Below are 21,264 nucleotides of genomic sequence, written 5' to 3' on the forward strand. Positions count from 1 at the left end.
CATCGCAGGCAAAGTGAATACAAGTGCAAATGCACTAAGGCAGGTGACCACTATGGAAGCAGAGTAGTAAGTCAGAGGATGGATGGCAAGAACAAGAGGTAGGCAGCGAACAGGTCATTGGGATGCCATGAGCCCTTGTAATATATCAGCGTTATAGTAAATGCAGTGTTCACAGAAGATTTTGTGCAGAGAACTGACATAAAAATCTTATTTGAATTTTATAAAGGATCTTCAGGGTTTGTGTGGTCAATGGATACATGCAGATCAGTTGGGGGGCTACTTACCACCTGTGAAATCAGTGAAAGGTGAAAGACAATGGTGGCTCAAACTTGGACTAGGTCAAGAGATGCGGGAGGGAAGATGAACACAGATATATTTTTACAAATAGGAAACTAGAAGACTTGATCAGATTTGGATGGGAATGTAGACAGTGAAGGAAGGGAAGATTCAAAGGTGATTAAGTTTTAGTCTTGAGTATTTTGTGGATGGTGGTACCACCTGCTTAGATGAGGCTGATGGGAAAGAGAATGGGGGGGGTGGGGGAGGATGGAGTCAATATTTCTGCTTCTGTCAGGTTGGTCATGAGATGCCTGTTAACACATCCAAATGGATGGCAAGCAGGCTGGTTAGCAGCTGAAGGGAATATGGGATCAAAAGAGGTTTTCTTTTCTTCCCATCTGAAAAATGGGAGATATTGCAAGTATTTCTGCCTCTTGGAAAGGATCCAGCAGAGAAAGAAGAAATGAATGATGCAGAAAAAAAAGAATAATTTAAGTGGTAATTCATAGAGAAGAGGGGACCATGCCCCAGAAATAAATGGAAGGGTTGGTTTTGACAGGAGCAGGGACACTTTACTCCTTATAAACAGAAGAGAGGACAGAGAGTATGAACAACGGCCTGAGGTGGGAAGATTTGGAGTTGGAAAAATGAGAGATTTGCAAATATCTCAGTGATGGATGATACAAAGCCTTCTGCTGTGCAGAATGGAGGATGAGGGCTAAGGGAAAGGGAGAAACCAGCGTTTCTCTCCAGCTACCTCCTGCTGTTCTGTGTGGGCATGGAGTCAGTGGCTGCACCTGACAAGGGTGGACCTCTTAACAAATGAGTACAGAGAGGACCAAAGGAGGTGAGGAGGGTATTTGCAAGGTGTTGGTTGTTACAGTAGACCAGGGCATCCGTGCTGGGTCACAGGGTCTATGAGCACCTGAGCAGACCCATGAAGAGCAGTCAGAGCTGAAGACTACAAGCGCTGGAAAGAGGCTAGCCACTTTACTTTTATTGTAAGGGAGGTGAGGAATGAGGGGCAATGCTTGGTCAAAATGTGGGAAGTGTCGAAGGATCTCTTGGAGAGGTGGTACATATTCTGGTAATACCTCCCTGGCACAGGGATTCCCAGGTCTGGAGCCCATCTCATGAAGCTGACCCTCACCGCATAGAATCCCTGCAGTATAATTTCCATGTTGCCCGGAACTCTCATTAGGCCTCCCCCACTGGCGACAGTGAGGCTGTGCAAGTGGGTCCTGTTCTGGGCCTAACGGAGCATCCTGTATTGTGGCCTGAGAGCTTCTGGGAATCCAGTCACTACTTTTCCCAGGTAAAAATCGCCGATCTTCAGGTGACACTCAACATGGGTGTGTCCTTGTAGCCAAAGAAGGCACTCTAACCTGCGACAGAGGTTTAAATTGAAAGCCCCATACATTTAGGTTTTCTGTGTATGTGTATGTGTGAAGCTCTGGATCATGTTTCTCAACAGGTGACAATTGAGAAGAGCCTTAATTCTTTCTAGTTTAATCACCCATCCTCTGGAGGCCATAAACAGATGTCTCTGTTTACATTTGAGTTAAATTCCTTCTAATAACACTGTGGGAGATAGTGGGAGAGGAGGCTTTATATATCCCTCTGGCAAGACTCCAGAAGCATTTTCTTGTCTCTCCAGGAGAAAAGCAAATAGATACAGATTTTTATGGATTGCAATGATAAAGGATTGGCTGGATCAATATCTGCCTCCCATTTGGCAAAATTAAACTTGTCAGCTAGAGCTTTAAGGATGCCCCTCAGTAAATTACTGAAACCTCAGTAATTTACTGTGAACTGCCAGGCGCGAGCGAGGTCTTTAGATGGCCACAAGGGGGTGATAAAGGATTACACACTTGCCCTGATCACTCCCCTCCTCCTCCACCTCTTTAATTCCCTAATTTTTAATAGCACAATTCCCCGGGGGAAGTCTATGTTGTTTTATTTCAACAATCCTGGTCTACCAAGTAGGTCACCAGTGGTTCCAGTAGTCCAATCTGAATAGCGAGAGGGCTAACGTTTCCTGTATTTTAAAACGTCAGTGGCAATAAAGTGCCTGATTAGAGGGCACTCAGTTCATGACCAGGGAGCAGGTGGGCCATTTTTCCGCACTTCAAAAAATTATACTATTCTCCAAATCCTTGATGTCTTCTCTGCAGAATTTGTCATGGCTTATGTGGATTAAAGTACTTTCTGATTCCATCTCCACTGCCATACTGGATGCTGTCCCCTGCCTGAAGGACTCAGGAGGTTGGCCTGGGGCCCCAGTAAGAATGGGTAAAGGACACATGGAGACAAACCTGCAGGTCATAGCTACCCTCCTTTTAGACCGTGCTGTAAGGGTCAGAGGCCCTTCAAAATCCTCCAGGCTGGAACAGAGAGCTTCATTCAGCCTGAAGCCCAGTTTGGGGGCTGAGATCACTTAGATGCCCTGTGGGGGATTTTGACTTTGAACTTTAGTCCTCTTTTGTGCCTTGAATGAATGGTACCTAATTGCTTTTTGCATGAAAAATGTCTGGAAGTTGTTCTTCCTTTTGAGATGAAGGTGCCAACCATAATTCTAATCATGCCCTCAATTCGTTGGGAAAAGAGCTACAGACCCATGGCAGTACTACTGCTCCCCCTGCTAGGTCAAAATCAGATAGATGAGCTAATAGGTGAGCTACATGACCCACATGGGCATCCTCACAGCCCAGGCTAATGTTTTAAATGGCCATTTCGGTTTCTCTGTATAGGTCAGAGACTCCCCACAGGCCACACGTCACTGAACCCAAAAATGCCTGGATTAGGGCTGTTCAAGGACAGTTTGAAATTCCCTCCTCTTCCTGGCATCAATTCTGCTCTGAATGATTTTCCGGGCGTGAAGTAATACAGCCATTCCTCTGATTGATAGCTTTTCTTTTCCCGTTTCCATTATCAGGATAAAACAGAGTTAATGCCTGCATAGCCATGCCAAAGGAGCTGTCAGTGCTGAGGGTTCCTTACATGTTTTGCTCCTGCTTAATTCTAGCTGATTCACTTGGCCCCTTGACCCCAGACAAGCACCACGTGGCCTGGCTATCGCCTGTCAAGTAAGAGCAGCTGGTAGCAATCCACAGCAAGTGAGGATTCCCTGAGTTTTAGTTACAGCAGGGCCACCCTTAACTCGTTTCCTTCCCACAAGGAATTCTGGCTTAATAAGGGGAATCCTCAAGAGGCCCAATGGAACAAGCTAATGAGGTTGTGAGCAATCTGATGAGGTTCATTTTTCAGGAGCTGTAACTACCCATTCTTTTAGCTGGAGCCCAGCTGGTGACAGGTGGCACACAGAAGTCTGTTTGCATTCTCTTAAGTTATTTTTAACTGCCGTCTGAATGGGACTAGAACTGTTCCTTCCGTATTAGAGCTGCCCTTTCTAGGATGGTTGAGAACAGCTACTATTAAGTGAATTCCTAAGTACATAGAGCAGGCTGCTTCCCCCAGGCTATTCTGGGCCTCAGGGGGTCTGGGATTGGAGGCAGAGGTCACTGCTAGAAGCACTTTACTCCAGGCCCTGCCTCAACCAAAGGTTCATTTTCCTAATAGCCAAGACCTCTGCCATGTCTAGAAGGTCAGGGACAATTTTACTTGTCCTCTATTCACTATTTTTCTTTCCACTTTGCATCCTGGGAGTGCAGGCCACTAAAGAAAGTGCAGATCTAAATATTCCACATGGGAAGCACAAGGAGGGACGCCCCTCAGGCTGGTTATTTTTGCTACATTTGTTGAGTCGTAATCTATTTTCCCTCCTCAGTTATACAGGGCTGCCTAGTCCTTTTTGCCTCTGAAACAGACAAGAGCAGTTAGCTCTGCTCCCCTGCTCTTAGGTACCTCCAAGACTGCCAGTCAGTTTTTCCACGAGAGTGATATTTATTCTAAGTTATTTGACGAAGTTTCAGCAAATTGTGGAAATCCACAGATCTTAATTACATCCTTTATTTCCATTGCATTGTAAACACTAGAAAGAAGGAAAAGGTACATGACCTGTTCTTGCTCTGAGGATAGGGACTGCCGTGCAGGTGAGAAGTCCAGTCAGGTGTCTGGGCTCATGGGCTGAAGGGTGATCAAGAGAGGAACTCCTCAAAGAAATCATTTTGTACCAGAGGATTTTCATTCATCCAGTGGGAGTGGCCTGACACATTGATTATGGAGAGCTTACCTATGGGTGCCAAGAAGACGGGGCCTTTCTTGTGAGGTTTTCTCTCTTCCCTGTCTTTGTTCAGTTTTAAAGGGTGAATTATTTCCTGGGCACTAGCTTGGATCCCCTATTTTAAAACATTACAATGAGGGAGACAACTCTTGAACACACGTTAACTTAGGTTTCTGCTTTTATCGTTTTCATAAACTATTTCTATGGCACATCTCAAACTAGAGGTGGAATCATTACAAAACATTACAGGTATTAATACGAGGATTCTCAGGTTAGCTGGAAAATGCTCTTAAACTGCTTGTTCTTGGTCAAATTTTGTTTTTCAGAAAGAGCCTCCCAAAGTCAGCACTGTATTCTGGTATACTCACACTTAACAGTCCCAGTCTTTCTTGGGAGTAGCACAGGGCAAGGAAATAACAAAACCTATTTAGTGTCTTTAAGAGATAAAATATGGTGGCCAATTTTGCTTTTCCAAAAGCAGTATTATATAAATATAGAATAGGGGCAAGGGTTCAGCTGGTACAGAACATGGTGGTGGCCTGAGACACTTCTCACATCATTATTCCACCCCATTAAGCTGGACTACCCATTTACAGATGCATTTTTTTGTCTTGGTGAAATGGATTTAATGGCATGGCTTGTATAATGGAGCAAATTATTACTATTCCATAAAAAGCAGAAGCTTGTAACTCAAGAAGAAGAGTTGCAGAAATCTTCTAAGAGCTGCCCCAACCCCCCAAGCATTGCGACCTACGGTTCTCATTTCCTTTGGTGAAACCCATGTAGTGAAAGAACATGAATTTTCTGACCTGGAGCCCTGAGCTGGCACCCCAATTCAGTCACTTCCTGACACTCTGGGTAAATTAATCTCTGCACCTCTGTCTTCCATCTGTATGACAGTGATCCCACCCATCAACACTTGCAGGACAGTGCCTGGTGACTAAACTTATTTTTCTGTCAGGAGCCTTCGGTATTATCTGGCATAATACTGGGGACAGATTTATGTTGGCAGCCCAAGAACATCATCAATAAAAAAAAAAAAAAAAGAATTCCAAAATAAAAAAGAAAAAAAATAAAAATAAAAAAGAATTCCATGTGTTAATACTTCTGAATTTAAAATTGTACTTCATATTCTCTTTGAAAGTTTAACACTATTCCTCATAAATCTTGGCTCTGGCCGAGCTTATACTCCTGTTCCTAGTTAAGTCCAGTAAATGAAGAACACAAGTTATATAACCAATGCTCCCCTCCATCTTTGGACTTAACAGTAGGTAAAACTAATTAGAATACGCCATGACCTGAACCAAAATCAAAAGTCGGGATGCTTTAACCAACTGAGCCACCTAGGCGCTCCTTATTTAAAAAACAACAATGAAAAAAAACCTTGCAGAATGAGAACTCCACCTATGAAAGACGAAATATGTGTATTTACTTGCTTAGATTTGGGAGCCTAATTGCTCACAAAGGATTCATAGATGTTTCTTTATTGTTAAGCTGCAACATACATGGTTTAATACAACAAAAAACATTTGATCAAGTGAAAAAAAATAACTGAACAATAACACAAATAAACACTCAAAACAAAATATTTTCCATTGGAAACATGTTAAGATGAATACCGGGGTTTCATTACCATCTTACTGCATTTTCTTATGTGTTACTAACCTACATACCCCATGTTTTCTGTAATCATGCAGGTGTGAATGGGAGTTTGAATGATTAAATACATGAAAAGTCCATTTACTGCAGAGAATCATTTCACAAGGCAGCCAAACTGGGTTTAGAGAACAAAATTATTCAAGAAATTCTCCACGTATTTAGGTTCATTTTAGAATCCATGAACCTTAAGCTGTTCCTCCTTGACAATGCCAACCTGCAAAACAAAATTTAACAGAATCACTGAGAAATTTATCTATTTCATCCCTAAGAAACATGGAGCGCTGATTATAAAAAGAATCATTGTTAATAGTCTACTGCAACACTGTTACTTACGGTATTAACTGTTAACACTAAACAATTCCACACACACTTAAATATCTCCATATGCCTCCAAACTCAACTGATGATGTAGGTACAGGAATGATCAGGTCACTCGAATGATAACATAAGTAAATAAAGGTTCTATGGCCTTCAAAATAAGTACCAACTTTGTACTTCTCTATCAATTTACATCATTCATATGATTTTTCTTTTCTTTCTTTCTTTAACTAAGGAGGAAATAATTCATAATTCATATTGCCCTTCAATACAATTTTGGAAGAAATCTCAAGGTTGTACATAAAACACCCAAGCCACTCACCTCCAAGAGAAACTGGCAAATGTTTTTTCTTTGGTCACCTTGAAGCTGAATAACCTCTCCGTATTCAGGATGTTCAATCACAGTACCATTACAGGCGAATTTCTAGAGAAGTGTATGTTTAACATAACTGAGTCAGATACAATGAGGTTTTATTTTCACCATAAGACTAATATTGACTACTTTGGTAGACTTGACCATGTTTAAGAAACAGGTTTTGTATCCTGTAATCCCCAGCACTCCCAAATTAATTTGCAAGTGAATCAGCAGGAAACATAAAGAAAATGATTTTACTTGGAACAGCAAGAACTAAATTATTTCCATTTTGTCTGAAAGCCATGAAAATATTATTTTAAAATGGGAGACTACACAAATACCTGGGTGTTAACAGAACCAACACAGCTTTCTTAGGTCCAACCATTTTCACCCATACTGATTAAAAGTCAGGTAAAGGTGTCCTATTCAGGACTCATCAATAATTATAGTTTAACCTTTTCTTCCCAACACCTTTACCTTTTTGAAAGCTTTCACAAGTTTCTTTTTGTCATAATCATCTGCAATGCCCTGGACAGTAGTCAGTGTCTTTCTGCCGTTCCGTTGCTGGATTCTTATATGAATGTAATCCTCAGTCCCTGCCGGGAGTAAGTCGTCACCCTTAGTTGCATCAGCAAAGGGGTCTGCAAAGGGATACAAAAAAACATTCCAAACCAGAAAAACATCTTTTAGTCAGTCATTCCCAAATGTAGGGCACACTACAATCTAGCAGCAAAGAAGGTTCTAGTGCCTCTGCCTTTTTTTGCGGGTGGGGAATGGGAGGGGGTGACGGGGCGAGGTATTAAGAAAACCACCAAGGTAGTCTCACAAAGAGGAAAAATTTAAACAGCTACGTCCACGGACATGTGAATAGAAAACGTTGTTATTGGCAGATTGTTATCACTGAACGCAGTCCTCTAATGAGAAAAGAGCTTTCAAATAACCGTAATTTTATAGCTACTATAAAAATGTGCGTCATCTCGATTACATTCTGATGACAACAAAACAGTCAAAACGTGTCCATCCCAATCATTTCACTGTAACGGTGCCCTTCACAAGTAAACAAGAAAAAGAAACCTACATAGACACAGACGCACATAGATCTGTCAAGAAGCGTAATTTCACAAATTACTACGCAAACAGAGAAGCTGGACCGCAGCCCCGTGACAGATCAGAGGGCCGGATCCGCTTCTTTAACCAAATGCCGGAGAAGGAGCTGCTCCGAGTCCACTCCGACCGCCGATGGACGCCGATCCCCAGCCCCGGGCCTGGCAACCCCTAGCGAGTGGAAAGGCAGGTCGGGGAGCGGCGGGCCCGGCTGGCAGAGGCGGGAGCCGGGGCAGGGGGTTCCGCGGGGAGGGAGCGGGGCCGCAGCCGTCCTCGGGGAGGGGGTCGCCAGGGGCCCAGTCGCCATTTTCTGGGCGCCGAGACAAAGCCCCACTCGGGGTGCGAGGAGGGCAGCGGGGGGCCCCTCGGGGCTGCGGGGCGGCCAGCAGCCCCGGCGAGGGCGGGTAGTGGCGGCCGGTCGGGAGGCGCGCGGGGGCACGGGGCGGTGGCGGTCTGATCTTACCGAAAGATTGGAGGTTCTGGATAGTGGACATGCGATACTAGTGTGAGGCCGGTGAGGGGATAAAATTCCTGCGGGGCCCGCCCGGATCACCGTGTCTGGCGGCTGCAGTGGCGAGAAAACGTAAATAAATAAAGAGACGCTTCGCCCCGGGGCTGGGATTCGGCTGGAGCGGCGGCGGCGGCGGAAGCCGGGAGGAGGCAGGAAGAGGCTAAGGAGGAGGCGGAGGAAGAGGCGGCGGCCACGGAGAGGAAGACGCGAGAGAAGAGGCGGCGCTGTGGCTTCTCCCACAAAATGGCCGATGGAGGCTATTTAGCCGCGCCCGCCGCCCCTCCCTCGTGACACGCCCGCGCCGGGCATCCTGGGACTTGTAGTTTTCTGGAGGCAGCCGAGACCGTCCAGGCTGGGATTGGCTGGTTTCCGGGACCGCAATTCCCGGCAGGGAGCACGCCCTCCGGCTTCTGCAGAGGCTGGGGAACAATTCAGGGGGCTGCGGGGCCGTCGGGACAGAGCCCGCGGGTTTGGGGGGCCATGGGCTACCCGGTGCCCAGGCTCTCTCCCTGACTTCTTTTCTCTTGCCATACAGCGGCGGCGCGAAGGGGTTGGTATGGGGGGACCTTCTTTGTCAGTTACCGTCGAGGCTTGGAGTAATATAATTAAAACCGAGGTGCAGAAGAAAATCAAGCACCCTAGCCCTGGCTTTCGACTCATTAGGCCGCTCAGCGCCTCCTGCATCGCAATACCGGCCCCCAAATCTGACCCCGGCCCCTGGCCCCAGTTGGACAAACAGCGTTAGTCCCCACGGAGGTTGGAGGTGAGAGAGCTCCTTGCACCATCCCCAACCCCCGCCCCCGGTTGGGCTGCCCTCCCATTCCCTAGCGCGGTGGTTCTCAGACTCCAGCGTGCATCTCCCGGAGGGCTTGATAAAACACGCATTGATAGACCTCAGAGCTTCTGTTTTGGGTCTGCGGTGGGACCCAAGAATTGGCAAATCTAACAAACTGCCAGGAGATGCTGATGTACTGGTCTGGGACCACACCGCAAAATCACTGCGCAGCTTCACCAGGGGCCCGACATCCCGCGAGGGCCAGTAAGTGTCATCCAAACATACCAAAAAAAAAACAGCCTGTCAAGTTGGACACAGAACCTTGAAGAGGGTAGGTGCCAGCCATAGATTGAAGGTGAGCTCAGCAAACAGGTTAATTGATAGAGTCAGGTACCAGGGCTGCAACAGCTTATTGACAGAGCTACACACATAGAAAACAAACCTGAGACTTTGGGAATGGGCTCACCTAGGCAGGTGCTCAATTATCAAACTTGGTTGGCTTTCTGGAAAGAAACAGAGAGACTAAAATTTAGGGATTCTTAAACTTTATTCGAGCCTTGGCAGTTTTGTGAAACCTAGGGAGCCTTTCTCAGAATCATGCTTTAAGTGCAAAAAATAAAACATGGAGTATTACAAAGCAAACTAGTTATACTGAAATTAAAAACAATATGTTGGTAACAGTATTGTTTCTTTTCTAATGCATTGATTAACAAGATCTGGTAGTAGGTCTAACAAGTACTAGAATTTCAAAAAGATGATGAAAGGTATTTTGAGAGACTTGTGACATCAGAAATGTGATGTGAAAATACCTGTTCTGTAGTGCAAAGTGGCAGGTTCTTCTAATACTGTTTTTGCCAGTATTCATAATGGGGAAATGCTAAATTTTGATTAGAGGTTAGTGAAAATATTGATGTAATCTTATTTCCTATTCAATTTTGGGTGTTCCCCCCAGCCCTGCCGTTTTATCTATGGACTAGAGGTCTGTAAATCCTAAATTAAGAATACTCGGATTTAATAACCTTTTGTGATTAAAAATGATGTTCTCGGGGCGCCTGGGTGGCTCAGTGGGTTAAAGCCTCTGCCTTGGGCTCAGGTCATGATCCCAGGGTCCTGGGATCGAGCCCCGCATTGGGCTCTCTGCTCAGTGGGGAGCCTGCTTCCTCCTCTCTCTCTCTGCCTGCCTCTCTGCCTACTTGTGATCTATCTGTCAAATAAATAAAAATCTTTAAAAAAAAAATGATGTTCTCACTGAGTGCTTAGTATTTGTCTGTTGGACTTATATACAGTATTCTTGATCTTCTTAGCCATTCTGTGATATAACTCTACTGAAAATATGTAGAAATGGCCGCTCTCATAGGTTAAATAAATTGCCTTAAAAAATACAGTTCATGGGTGTCTGGGTGACTCAGTTGGTTCAGGTCATGACCTCAGGGCCCTGGGATGGAGTCTCTCATTGGGCTCCCTGCTCATTGCCAGGGGCGGGGTGGTGGTGTCAGCTTCTCCTTCTGCCTACCCCTTCCCTCAACTGGAGTGCCTGTTCGTTCTCTCTCTCTCTCAAAAATAAATAAAATCTTTTAAAAATATCCAATTCATAACCCTCAGAAATCTTACTACATTTTTAGTCTTCTAATTTTGATGTAAATGAATAATACTCTTTTTTTTTTCTCCAAACTTAGGTGTAAGTGTTAGAGCTGGTCCCCAAGCAAGAATTAAGCATTTTTTGTTGTTGTTCATTTGTTGATCACACCTAGAGAGGTTTCTGTTCTTTGGTCTTACAGCTCTATACACATGCTTTGAAGTAATTTTTAATACTACTGTAGATGAAATATAGGATAAATAAAATGCATGTCTGTTTCTTACTAGATGTCCATAACCATTTTATATTACATTTTTTTCAGAAGTAGACAGGGGTGGTCCAGTGAAGAATCAGATAACAAAGATACATACAGAAGTTTAAAAAAATTCCAGTATCTTAGGGATTTCATGATCATTACCCCTGGGAGGAGAATTCCTTTTTACTTCCTAGTATTGAATCAGAAACCCCTAGAACCTTGGAAATCTTCAATAAAAGCCAACTATATAGGTTAGGTACAGTTGTGACTGTTATCTTAAAAATTTTTTTGGACTCTTTGGTTATTGGTAGCTTTGTTTTTAGACTGACACTGTCCAATACAGTAACTACTTGACACATCTGGCCACTGAGCACTTGCAGTGGGCCCGATCCAATTCGATACAGGTTCTACCTATGAAGTACACACTGGCCTTTCAAAGATTTAAATTGTTTCAATTTTATCTGTTTCTTTTTACTTTTTAAAATGTGGCCACTAGAAAATTTAAAATTACATGTGGGCGGCTCACTATTTCTATTAGGGCTGGTTGAGAGCAAAAGGATTGACCTTTATGCAAAGTTATCATAAAAGGAATAAACTAAAGCATTTAAAATCTGGTCTTTTTAGTTCTCGTAGTTACTAGCCTAGTCGAAGCTGATATTTCCTGCCTTATTTCAGAAAGGAGTATGGATCACTTGCAGAGAAGAGTAGTGTTGAAAATCAGGAAAGAGTAGAAAAAAGGTAGAAGAGCTGAAAAATGAAAGCCCCAAAGCTAAAGTTAGAACCCAGGTCTGGATCTTAATTTCCTAATGGTTAAGACAAAAAGAAAATCAGTGACAAAATTCACATAGCTACAGGATGAAAACATACCAGTTGCGCAGGAGGAATGACTTTGCCTGGCCCTGAGCCACAGGAGCTGTTTTTCTTGGGCCCTCATAAAGGGGACACTGTGATGTAGTGGACAGCATCCCCACCAGTTTGCCTACTGCGAAGACAATGGTGGGTTTTATGTTGCTGTTTTTTATATCTGCTAGTTATGAAAACGTGCTCTCTAGTTAGAAACTTGGGTCCTCAGCCATCCTGGTGTGGCGTGCTGGTGAGAACACACCGCTCAGATTTCCTGCTTCAGTGAGCATAATTGATCAACAGCCCCAGCCACTGCACTATGAGTTCAACCTTGAGTCCCGCTGAGGCCACACTTCCTACCAGCTGCTCCCAGCCAATGACTGCATGTGACAAGGATCCAGTGCAGGCCTCTTCTCCAGATGAGGGACTCACCTGATGGACGACGTTCATCATGGACTCTCGATGGGCCTGGCTGAACGTTCCTAGCCTTGGGTTGAGATCGAAGACTCTTCTTATTCACCCCTTCTTCCCTCTCTCCTTTGTAGGGTCACCTCCTTTGACTCCTTCCTCTTTCCCCCACAGGTGTTCCACCAATAAATGTCCTGTACATCCAGACCCGTCTCGGTGTCTGCCTCTCAAAGGACCCAAACTGATAGACGCAGCCCCCCGTGCTAGGTGAGACACGAGATTCTGCCTCTGCTGTATACGTTGCACCAAACTCTGAGGCAAGAAGAAAGAGTATGAATTTCAGTCCATCCTCACCTTTCCAGCTTATGCATGCAGGGTTCCAACTTGCTTGGACCTCCTCTTCTTTCCTTTGCCTTCCCACTGGACTCTGCATCAGATACAGTCTTATAGAAGCTGCCTAACGATCCCTCGCAATACATAAGCCAATCCCCTGTAACAAATTCTTTCCATATATTTGTGTTCCAACAGAGAAGGTGAAATAGCAAGGGATGTATACAGGCACTATCCTGTGTGGGTGTTGCATATAGTTGCCCTAACCTTTTGGGTGGTTTCTTCCTAGGCTTCGTGTGGTTACCTTACATTCCTGGGCTGATCAGGATTGTGCTAAATACTGGAGGAGGGCCTAAGAGCTCTTTGGAGTTCCCCCGCTCTCTGAAGCTCTTTCCAGTACTCTGTGAACTCTAACTGTCTTGGGCTCTTGACTTTTTCTGCTTAACGTAGAGAGTCTGTTGGGCTTTGCCTGTGTTTTCCTTGAAACTCTTTCAAGGCAGTGAGCTAGGTTAATTGCAGGGCTCACTGCATTCCTTTTCTATCTTTTAGGGATTGCTGTCCTTTGATTCAGAGTTTCTTGAAACACTGTTGTTTATACTGTGTCCTGTGTTTTGGTTATTTCAGTTGGAGAGTAAATTCAGTAGATACATTTTGGTTGACAGCTTAAGTCCAGTATGTGTATTTTGAATGAATGAATGAGCATCTCCTTGGCATCCATCCTGAGATTAAACCCTTTGCTCTCAATATGTCTGACACTTGGACAGTGCAGTGATCTTGCAATATGGATATGCAAGATACCTTGCAATATGGATATGACAGTGCAGTGACCTTGCAATATGGTGTGAGTGTACGCGTGTGCTAATTTTTTATCCACCAAAGGTGTATTTCTTAAAGTATTAAAAACCTGTGCCTCAGGACTTTTAGAAATGTGTATTTCTATTTATTTTTTGTAAGATTTTATTTGAGAGAGCATGCACGCATGAGAGAGCAAGAACGAGGGAGAGAGAGAGAGACCGAGAAAGTGCGAGTGAGTTCAGGCAGGGGGGAGGGGCAGAGAGAGAGGGAGCAGCAGGCACCCTACTGAGCAGGGATTCCCCAATGCAGGAACTCAATCCCAGGACCCAGAGATCATGACCTGATCTGAAGGCAGACACTTAAACAACTGAGCCCCCCAACCCCCCAGGCACCCTAGGCTTTTAGGAATGTGTATTTATAAATACTATTTATTCCTTACTATTTTATAGCAGTGAAACTTTTCTCCTACATTCTTACTCTTTTATGGAAGTTAACCATACAGTTTGAGTCATACTATGCTTATTAGTATTTTTACAGGAAAAGAATAGGCAAATCTGGCCAATTGAAAATATGCAGAACGTGCCCGGTGAAGTACAGTTTCAGTGGTTGCTGACAAATGACCTAAAATCATTCAGGAATTAAAAAGTCACTAAGTTTGGCTTGAAGTGTACACTAAAGCTAATTTTTCATAATGCCAGGATTTTTGTTGATAACAAATTAGGTATAAAACCTCACTGTTATAATTGATTGGAAATAAAAAAGCAATTAGATCTTCCCTTCATCATAACCAAGGTAATATTTCTCAGTTCCTTAACCTCATCCAGCTTCTGAGAGAGTCCTGAATCCCCGTCCCCTCCCCCAAGAGTACAAGTAAGTCTGTTGACCAGGTGATAGCATCAATCAGTCAGCCTTTATTGAGAGCTTCACGACCTGCCAGGTGCTGTGAAAAGAGACCTATGTTTGAATCAATTAGGCGGTAATTCAGTACGTGCTGGAGGTCAAAGTTTGCAAATATAAGCCCCCTTCTTGTTTTTTAAGAAAGTGAATTCATGTCATATTTTGTATAAAATTTATTTTCTTCAGGAAAATATATGAATTTCTAGCTTCTTTACAAATTTCAGAGCAATTGCTCTACCTTAGCTGAGGCACAGTTCTTGAATTTATTACATACCTTTTATTCCTTATAGTCCCTTTATCATGGAGGCTGAGTGCACATTGTCTTTGCCATTATCAGTTGTCCAGAACACCGCCTGACTCACTAAATGCTGGTGGCCTTGGCTGGCAGCCTCTTGCTAGAGATTTAGAGAAGGCATGATGGAGACTTTTTTTTTTTTAAGATTTTATTTATTTATTTGTCAGAGAGAGAGAGAGAGAGAGAGCGCACAGGCAGACAGAATGGCAGGCAGAGGCAGAGGCAGAGGGAGAAGCAGGCTCCCTGCCTCCCAGGACTCTGGGATCATGACCTGAGCTGAAGGCAGCTGTTTAACCAACTGAGCCACCCAGGCGTCCCCATGATGGAGACTTTTATGCATTGTTTTCAGCTTAAGCTTCCTGAGAGTCAAGAGATAGTGAGAAAGAAATGGGATGGATTTTAGAAGAGTGTCTGTAGTCGCATATCAAAACTAGATATTGAGAGGGAAGTATTGATCAGAAGAGTATTTCAGGAAAGAAATCTGTAGGTCAGTAGGAAGAAAATCAGTTACTTCAGTTACAAACAGATACAGGGAAGGAGGGGGAGGAAAGAAGGGAGGGAAGGAGGCAGGACAGGGAGGAAAAGGCAGGCAGGATGCTGTGTGGAAAGAATTGCATCCATATGACAACCAAAGCCAAGGCACAGTGGCACCGACCCAAGTGGGAGTTTAGGACTTGGTCAAACAGAGGCCCACCCATTGTTTTAAAAAAGGTAAATTAGCTGTCATATTTCACATGAAAATTCAGACTTCTGTCTGCACTTAAAAAAACTACATTGACAGCTTATTGTAAAAAAACAAAAAACAAACAAACAAAAAACAATCCGTCAAGGCTAATCTGTAGATATTTGACTTCTGATTGCCCAGGCAGTGGGACAACGTGAATGGAACTGTGTGAATAGAATTATGATGGAAAAAACCTAAAAAAACAAAAAAACAAAAAAACCAGTGAGTAAAAAATATATATAAATATAAATATATATATAAATATATATATTTATATATATATATATTTATTATATATAAAAATATATATATATATATTTTTTTTTAAAAGGATAGAAAAAGAGGTGGAGCCAAACGTGACAGGTCTGGACTGTTCCATCTTCAGGAACATTTTTGGGAAGAGTTAGTGCCAAGTGAAAGGGCAGAGTCATGAAGGAAGGAATTTGTGTCTTGTATTAAAAAGTGAAATTGAACTGTTTAGCTGGAGAGAGCATCTGCTGGCAGAGAGTTTTTGGCTCTTCTTCTGAGTTGGGTTAGCCTAGTGTACATAATACATCAGCAGTTGCCATTCTGTGTGTTGCTATTCTGTGCCCTAGGATTTGTGGCAGAGATTGCGGGTTGCTACATGATATCCATCCTCCCCTTCTTTCATAGTAAGAGAGATCTCCAGTTTTATTCTGGGCTGCAGTGTGCCCCGCATTTCAGTCTTCCCTGCTAAATGTGGCCAATGCAACGTAGGCAGAAATGTCGAGGGAGCTTTCCAAAAGTTCACTTAAAGGAAGCAGACTCGGTTCAGAAAAGTGTCCATTTGCTCTCCTTTCTGCTTCCTGCCTGCTGCCTAGAAAGGAGACAGGGTGCTGGAAATGCAGCAGCCATCTTGGGCAGTGAGGTGACCTTGCCATGTGGACGGACTGCAGCTGGTAGCTCAGAATGAGAGAGGGAGCCCAGGGCCGTGTATTGCCTGTCTCTGCCCTTATTCTATGGCAGAAGAAACCCCATGTGCTTAAGCCTCTGGTGTTTTGGGTTTTCAGTTAAATGAAGTGGAACCCAGACAAAGAGTGCTTGTGAACGAAAAGGGCTCAGTGAAGCCCTTTCTTAGACCACTGCCTGGGTCTAGACCTAGGGCTCAGGGAAGATGGGCATGCACTTTCCTCGTGACCCCTGTTGGTTCTGTCTGTGGCCTGGATCATGCCTTCTGTGCTGTGACCAGGAGAGTTGGGCCGGCTACAGCGTGGGTTGTGGGAGGACATGCCAGAAACAAACTGATGGTACCTTGTGTCTCTCACTTCAGAGGCCACATGGCAGGGCAGATGTCCATCAGTTGCCTTGGGCTCGTCACGACTTTGCAATAAACACCAGTGACAGATGGTGGCTATGGGAGTTTTATTTATATATGTTTTTTGAGGTTTTTATTTATTTGACGGACAGATAGGGAGAGAGCACAAGTAGGCAGAGCGGCATACAGAGGGAGAGGGAGAAGCAGGCTCTCCATTGAGCGGGGAGAAGCAGGCTCTCCATTGAGCAGGGAGTCCGATGCGGGGCTTGATCCCAGGACCCAAGAATCAGGACCTGAGCCAAAGGCAGCTGCTTAACCAGCTGAGCCACCCAGGTGCTATCCCCACCCTCCATGCCACCCCGCCCCCACCCCATGGGAGTTTTAAAGGGAAGAGCTGATCACATTTTGCCTTGTTTATTGTCTGCCTTGGAAACAGCATGTCTGGACTCTCACCCTGAAACTGGAAGCAGACTTCCTAAAGTTTAAGTTTAAAAGGTCTGAAATCCCATGAACATTCTTTGGCTCCTTATGATGTAGTTATATATGTTGGAGGGTTGACTTCCAGCTGATGTCCAGAACTGCAAGCATACATGTTAAATTCTTAAACTAATTTCATGCTGGTTGGCAAATAGGTACTGCCCTGCATCCTCAGCCCATGCTTCTCCCTTTGGATCTCTTAGACCACTGCCTGAACAAGCAGCTGAAAGGCTGATGCCTGGCAGCAAGGCCTTCCTGAATCTGGTCACGATTCACTTTTAAAATTAGGCATCTGAGCTCCCAGTGTTCATTTTCGCAGCAATGTATTCATTGCTGCCCAATTTTTGTCAGTAGTTTGATGGAAGTGTGGCAGAGGGTGATGTTCTAGATTTTCCAGAGTCCAGCCCTGGATCAAATCAGGTCAGCAGATGAACTGAGATTGTGTGTTTCATTTCAGTTTGTTCCTGCCACCGCTGCCCTCTGGAGAACTGGTCTTGCTGAGTTGTTGTCGGGGTGATGTCATCCGCCTGTGCTGAGAGACAGGGGAGGAAACGGCCCAAATGACATTCACTGTCGTCTGTCTTACAGAATGTTGTCAAGCTGTGCTGTTTTGTATCCCAGTGTCTATTTATAAGACTCCTCAGAGACTTGCCTAACTGGTCTTAGAAGCAAAAACAGTTGTATTACTCCTGGAAAGCTGTTCTTTTTCCTCCGAGAAGCCTGTCTCCAAGTGTCCAGTGTTCTCTTCCCCCTGTCATTCCGAATGAAGCAAAGAAACAAAGGAAGGAGGAAAGGGAGAAAATACTTTGAGCTATGAAAAATCAAAGCAGATAGATGATCAAAGGAATCCAAATACACAGGCATTTTGTGTTTTTTTCCTCAGCGGAATTTTAACATTAACTTATCACAGATTCGTACTGAGTAATAATTATGTACTCACTTTCAAAGCTCTGAAGTACAAACAGTAAGTGCCTGAAGAGGGCATTCTCTGTATGTGCCTTGTCTACAGACTCCTAAGTTCTTCTTCCCACCATGTTTTTGGTAATAACCAGCACGATTAGGGCTTTGTAGAATGACATTTGGACACTTTGCTTTCATTTGAAGCCAGGCACAATAAAAATGTCTTTGTAGGCTTTGTCCCGATTTGCCTTTTGTCAAACATGGAAAGTCTGTTGTTCATAAGGTCCATAAACATGTAATGCAGGCATACCCAAGCACTGTGTCTTCTGAGATTATGGTTCCTTTTTTTCCTTTTGTTAATAAACTGATTCAAGTTTTATCCCACGTAACTGCGGGGCGTCTGGTACCCTACTTACAATTTCCAAGGATTCTGCAGAGGTCTGCTTCCTTCTGATCCTCTCCCACTTTCAATTCTTACTCTGGTTGAATTCTTTGCCCCTCCTCCCTTACTTCTGCTAACATAGGGTTATAATGTGTAGCATTTTGATGGGAAAATTAGAGAGAACCCAAGGGGCACACAGGCTGGGGATCAACTTCCAAGTTCAGGGTTAGGTACGGTCACTTCCTCCTGAGACCCCTCCCATCACTCTTCCTTTCTCTGTGTTCTGGGCGAGGAAACCACTTGCCAGGGGACAATAAACCTTTTTTGGTACCTTATTCTGCAGAGCGATTTAACTGCCTCCCTTAAAACCTCACCGATTTCAGCAGAGAGGACTTCCTGTGCTAGAGTCTTTCATTACATAGTGCCAAGAAGAGCAAAGAGCGACAATGTTGTGTATTGCATTTTGCATTAAGTTCTGGAAAAGCAAATTCTTTGGCAGCATTCTCTCTTCACCAAGCAGGACCTGTGGGTTCTGGGGACCTTATGGTTTGTGGGGAGAAATCTGGAACCTGTAGTATATTAGACACTCTTTCCCGGTATTTTTTGGCTGTTAGTAAGGAGCTAATCAAAAAAGTATGGTAAAGATTGGCTGCAGTGATAGACATACTGTGTTTTATATTTTGCTAAAATATATAATTTGATAATCTTTCAATATTGGGCTAAGACCTTTTTCTGATTATTGGCTTACTGATTGGAGTTCCTTGGTATCACAGATTCTACCTATAATGTATTGGTTAGAGTGTCCTGTTTTTGTGTATTTACTTAGTAACATCTATTATTTATTTATTTTAGAGAGAGAGATAGTGTTGGGGGAGAGGGGCAGAGGGAGAAGGAGAAAGTCTTAAGCAGACTCCCCACTGGGCAGGAGACCCAAGGCAAGGCTTGACCCCATGAAAACCAGGAGTCAGACACTTAGCTGATTACACCACCGAGCACCCCTGTTTTTGTGTATTTAAAGTAAGAACTTAAGGGGCATCTGGGTGGCTCAGTGTGTTAAGCATCTGCCTTAGGCTCAGGTCATGATCCCAGGGTCCTGGGATCAAGTCCCACATCGAGTCCCCAACAGGCACCCCGCTCAGCAGGGAGTTTGCTTCTACTTTGTTGGCCTTATTTGCACTTTACTTGGCCAAAATTCTCGTTAGCAATTTGCTTTTATTTAATTTTTCCAAAGTTTTCAATGTATTTCTCCTAGAAACGACAACTGTCTTTTTCTACTCATGGAATCCATTTCATTTTATTGGAATTAAATACTTACAGTAACATGTAAAATTTTAAACATAACTGTGGGAGCAAACTTAACTGACTCTTGGTAAGCATTTGTTTCACGTAGTGGAGGCTAGACGTGTCAGGGCCCAACTAGGCAGCAGCATCGGGGCAGGGGGAACGTTCTACAGAAGGAAGGTGACGATTGGCTTCGAGAGTTGGTTAGTGGGGGTCCATTATGGGAGCTTCTCTCCAAGCAGATTAATATTAATAACCAAAGGCCCAAGGGCTACCTCTGTTGACCAGGTATATGACTTCATGGATGTAACAGCGTCTCTCTGAATATCAATTTCATTTGTAAATTATGGAAGAAAAAAAAAAAGTATACTTCCCAAACTACCTGCTAGGAAAATCAAATGAACTAATGTATGTAAAGCTCTCTTGAAATAGTGAAGTAAAAAAACAAAAATGTTTTTGTTACTATAGTTTTTTTTTTAATTCATTCACAGTATTTGATAGCTGTGGGGAAATATTTATTTGGACTCTCTCCCACCTTTTCTTTTGTTTGTGATGACTGATATTCTTGATTTTTAGCTTAACTGGAGCCATATGTGATGTGGAGATGCTAGGTCACCTGTAAATTGTTGTCCTGATAATGAGCCCCAAATATAAATAATAGCCTTTCCAGATTTCAGTTTAAGAAATATATTTGGTTTCATCTTGCAATGATAAGGCCTCCAAACAAAAGCAAGACTTGTTTCCTATGCTATATATATAATTCAGTGTTTGAAACTTAAGACTTTGATGGTATTGTCCAGGCATACAACCATTCTGGCTAAAAGTATCCAAATCCGAGAATTTTTATATGTATTATTTCATTAAATGAAGGTAAGTGAAGTAGTTTTTATTATCTTATGTTTGCATAGCAGGAAGTTAAGGCTCTAAGGGGCTAAAAATCTTGCTCACACCCACAGAGCTTGTAGTAAGTGCTTGGACTGAGCCTTGAATCCGGGGCTTCTGGTCCAAATCCCATGATGTCTTGTATGCAAACTCTCTCATACAGAAATTGGATAAATATACCTGAATGATTCACAGAGCTGGAGCAAACAGAAATAATTACAGAGTGTCTGAAAAGTCAAGAAATGTAAGGATGAATTCATTTTTAGAAGCACACTAATTACACTTTCAAATAATATACTCTTAGGATGTTTTTTCAACTCCTGGAAAACGTTTCAGGTGAAATACCTCTAATCTTAAAGCAATAGGTCCTATCTATTTTTTAAAAAATATTTTATTTATTTGACAGAGAGAAATCACAGCTAGGTAGAGAGGCAGGCAGAGAGAGAGGAGGAAGCAGGCTCTCTGCGGAGCAGAGAGCCCAATGCAGGGCTCGATCCCAGGACCTTGGGATCATGACCTGAGCAGAAGGCAGAGGCCCTAACCCACTGAGCCACCCAGGCACCCCAGGTTCTATCTATTTTTTATTCTGAAAAAGTACAATGAATACACTGTTTATGTTTCTAGACCTTTTGGACACTCTGTTGTGTCCAGGTCACTTAGAAAAATTAGTAAGAAAATTTCAACTTATTATTATGAGTGGCTGATTGTTGTATCAGCAACATGTGATATAAACAAAATACTTGAAACATTATTAAGTG

At 43.5% G+C, this 21,264-nt stretch overlaps 1 protein-coding gene across 1 annotated transcript; it reads right to left on the reverse strand.

Moving 5' to 3' along the window:
• Positions 1–5,869: 5,869 nt before the first annotated feature.
• On the reverse strand, positions 5,870–8,644 carry EIF1B (eukaryotic translation initiation factor 1B). Its single transcript, XM_032344929.1, has 4 exons — positions 8,362–8,644; positions 7,272–7,435; positions 6,762–6,863; positions 5,870–6,335 (listed from the first exon to the last, which is right to left on the reverse strand). Exons 1-4 carry the CDS (start codon positions 8,390–8,392, stop codon positions 6,291–6,293), a joined length of 342 nt encoding a protein of 113 aa, XP_032200820.1. The 5' UTR covers positions 8,393–8,644; the 3' UTR covers positions 5,870–6,290.
• Between the last annotated feature and the right edge of the window lie 12,620 nt (positions 8,645–21,264).

Source organism: Mustela erminea, chromosome 1 (assembly GCF_009829155.1).
Source record: "Mustela erminea isolate mMusErm1 chromosome 1, mMusErm1.Pri, whole genome shotgun sequence".
Taxonomy (NCBI): Eukaryota; Metazoa; Chordata; class Mammalia; order Carnivora; family Mustelidae; genus Mustela; species Mustela erminea.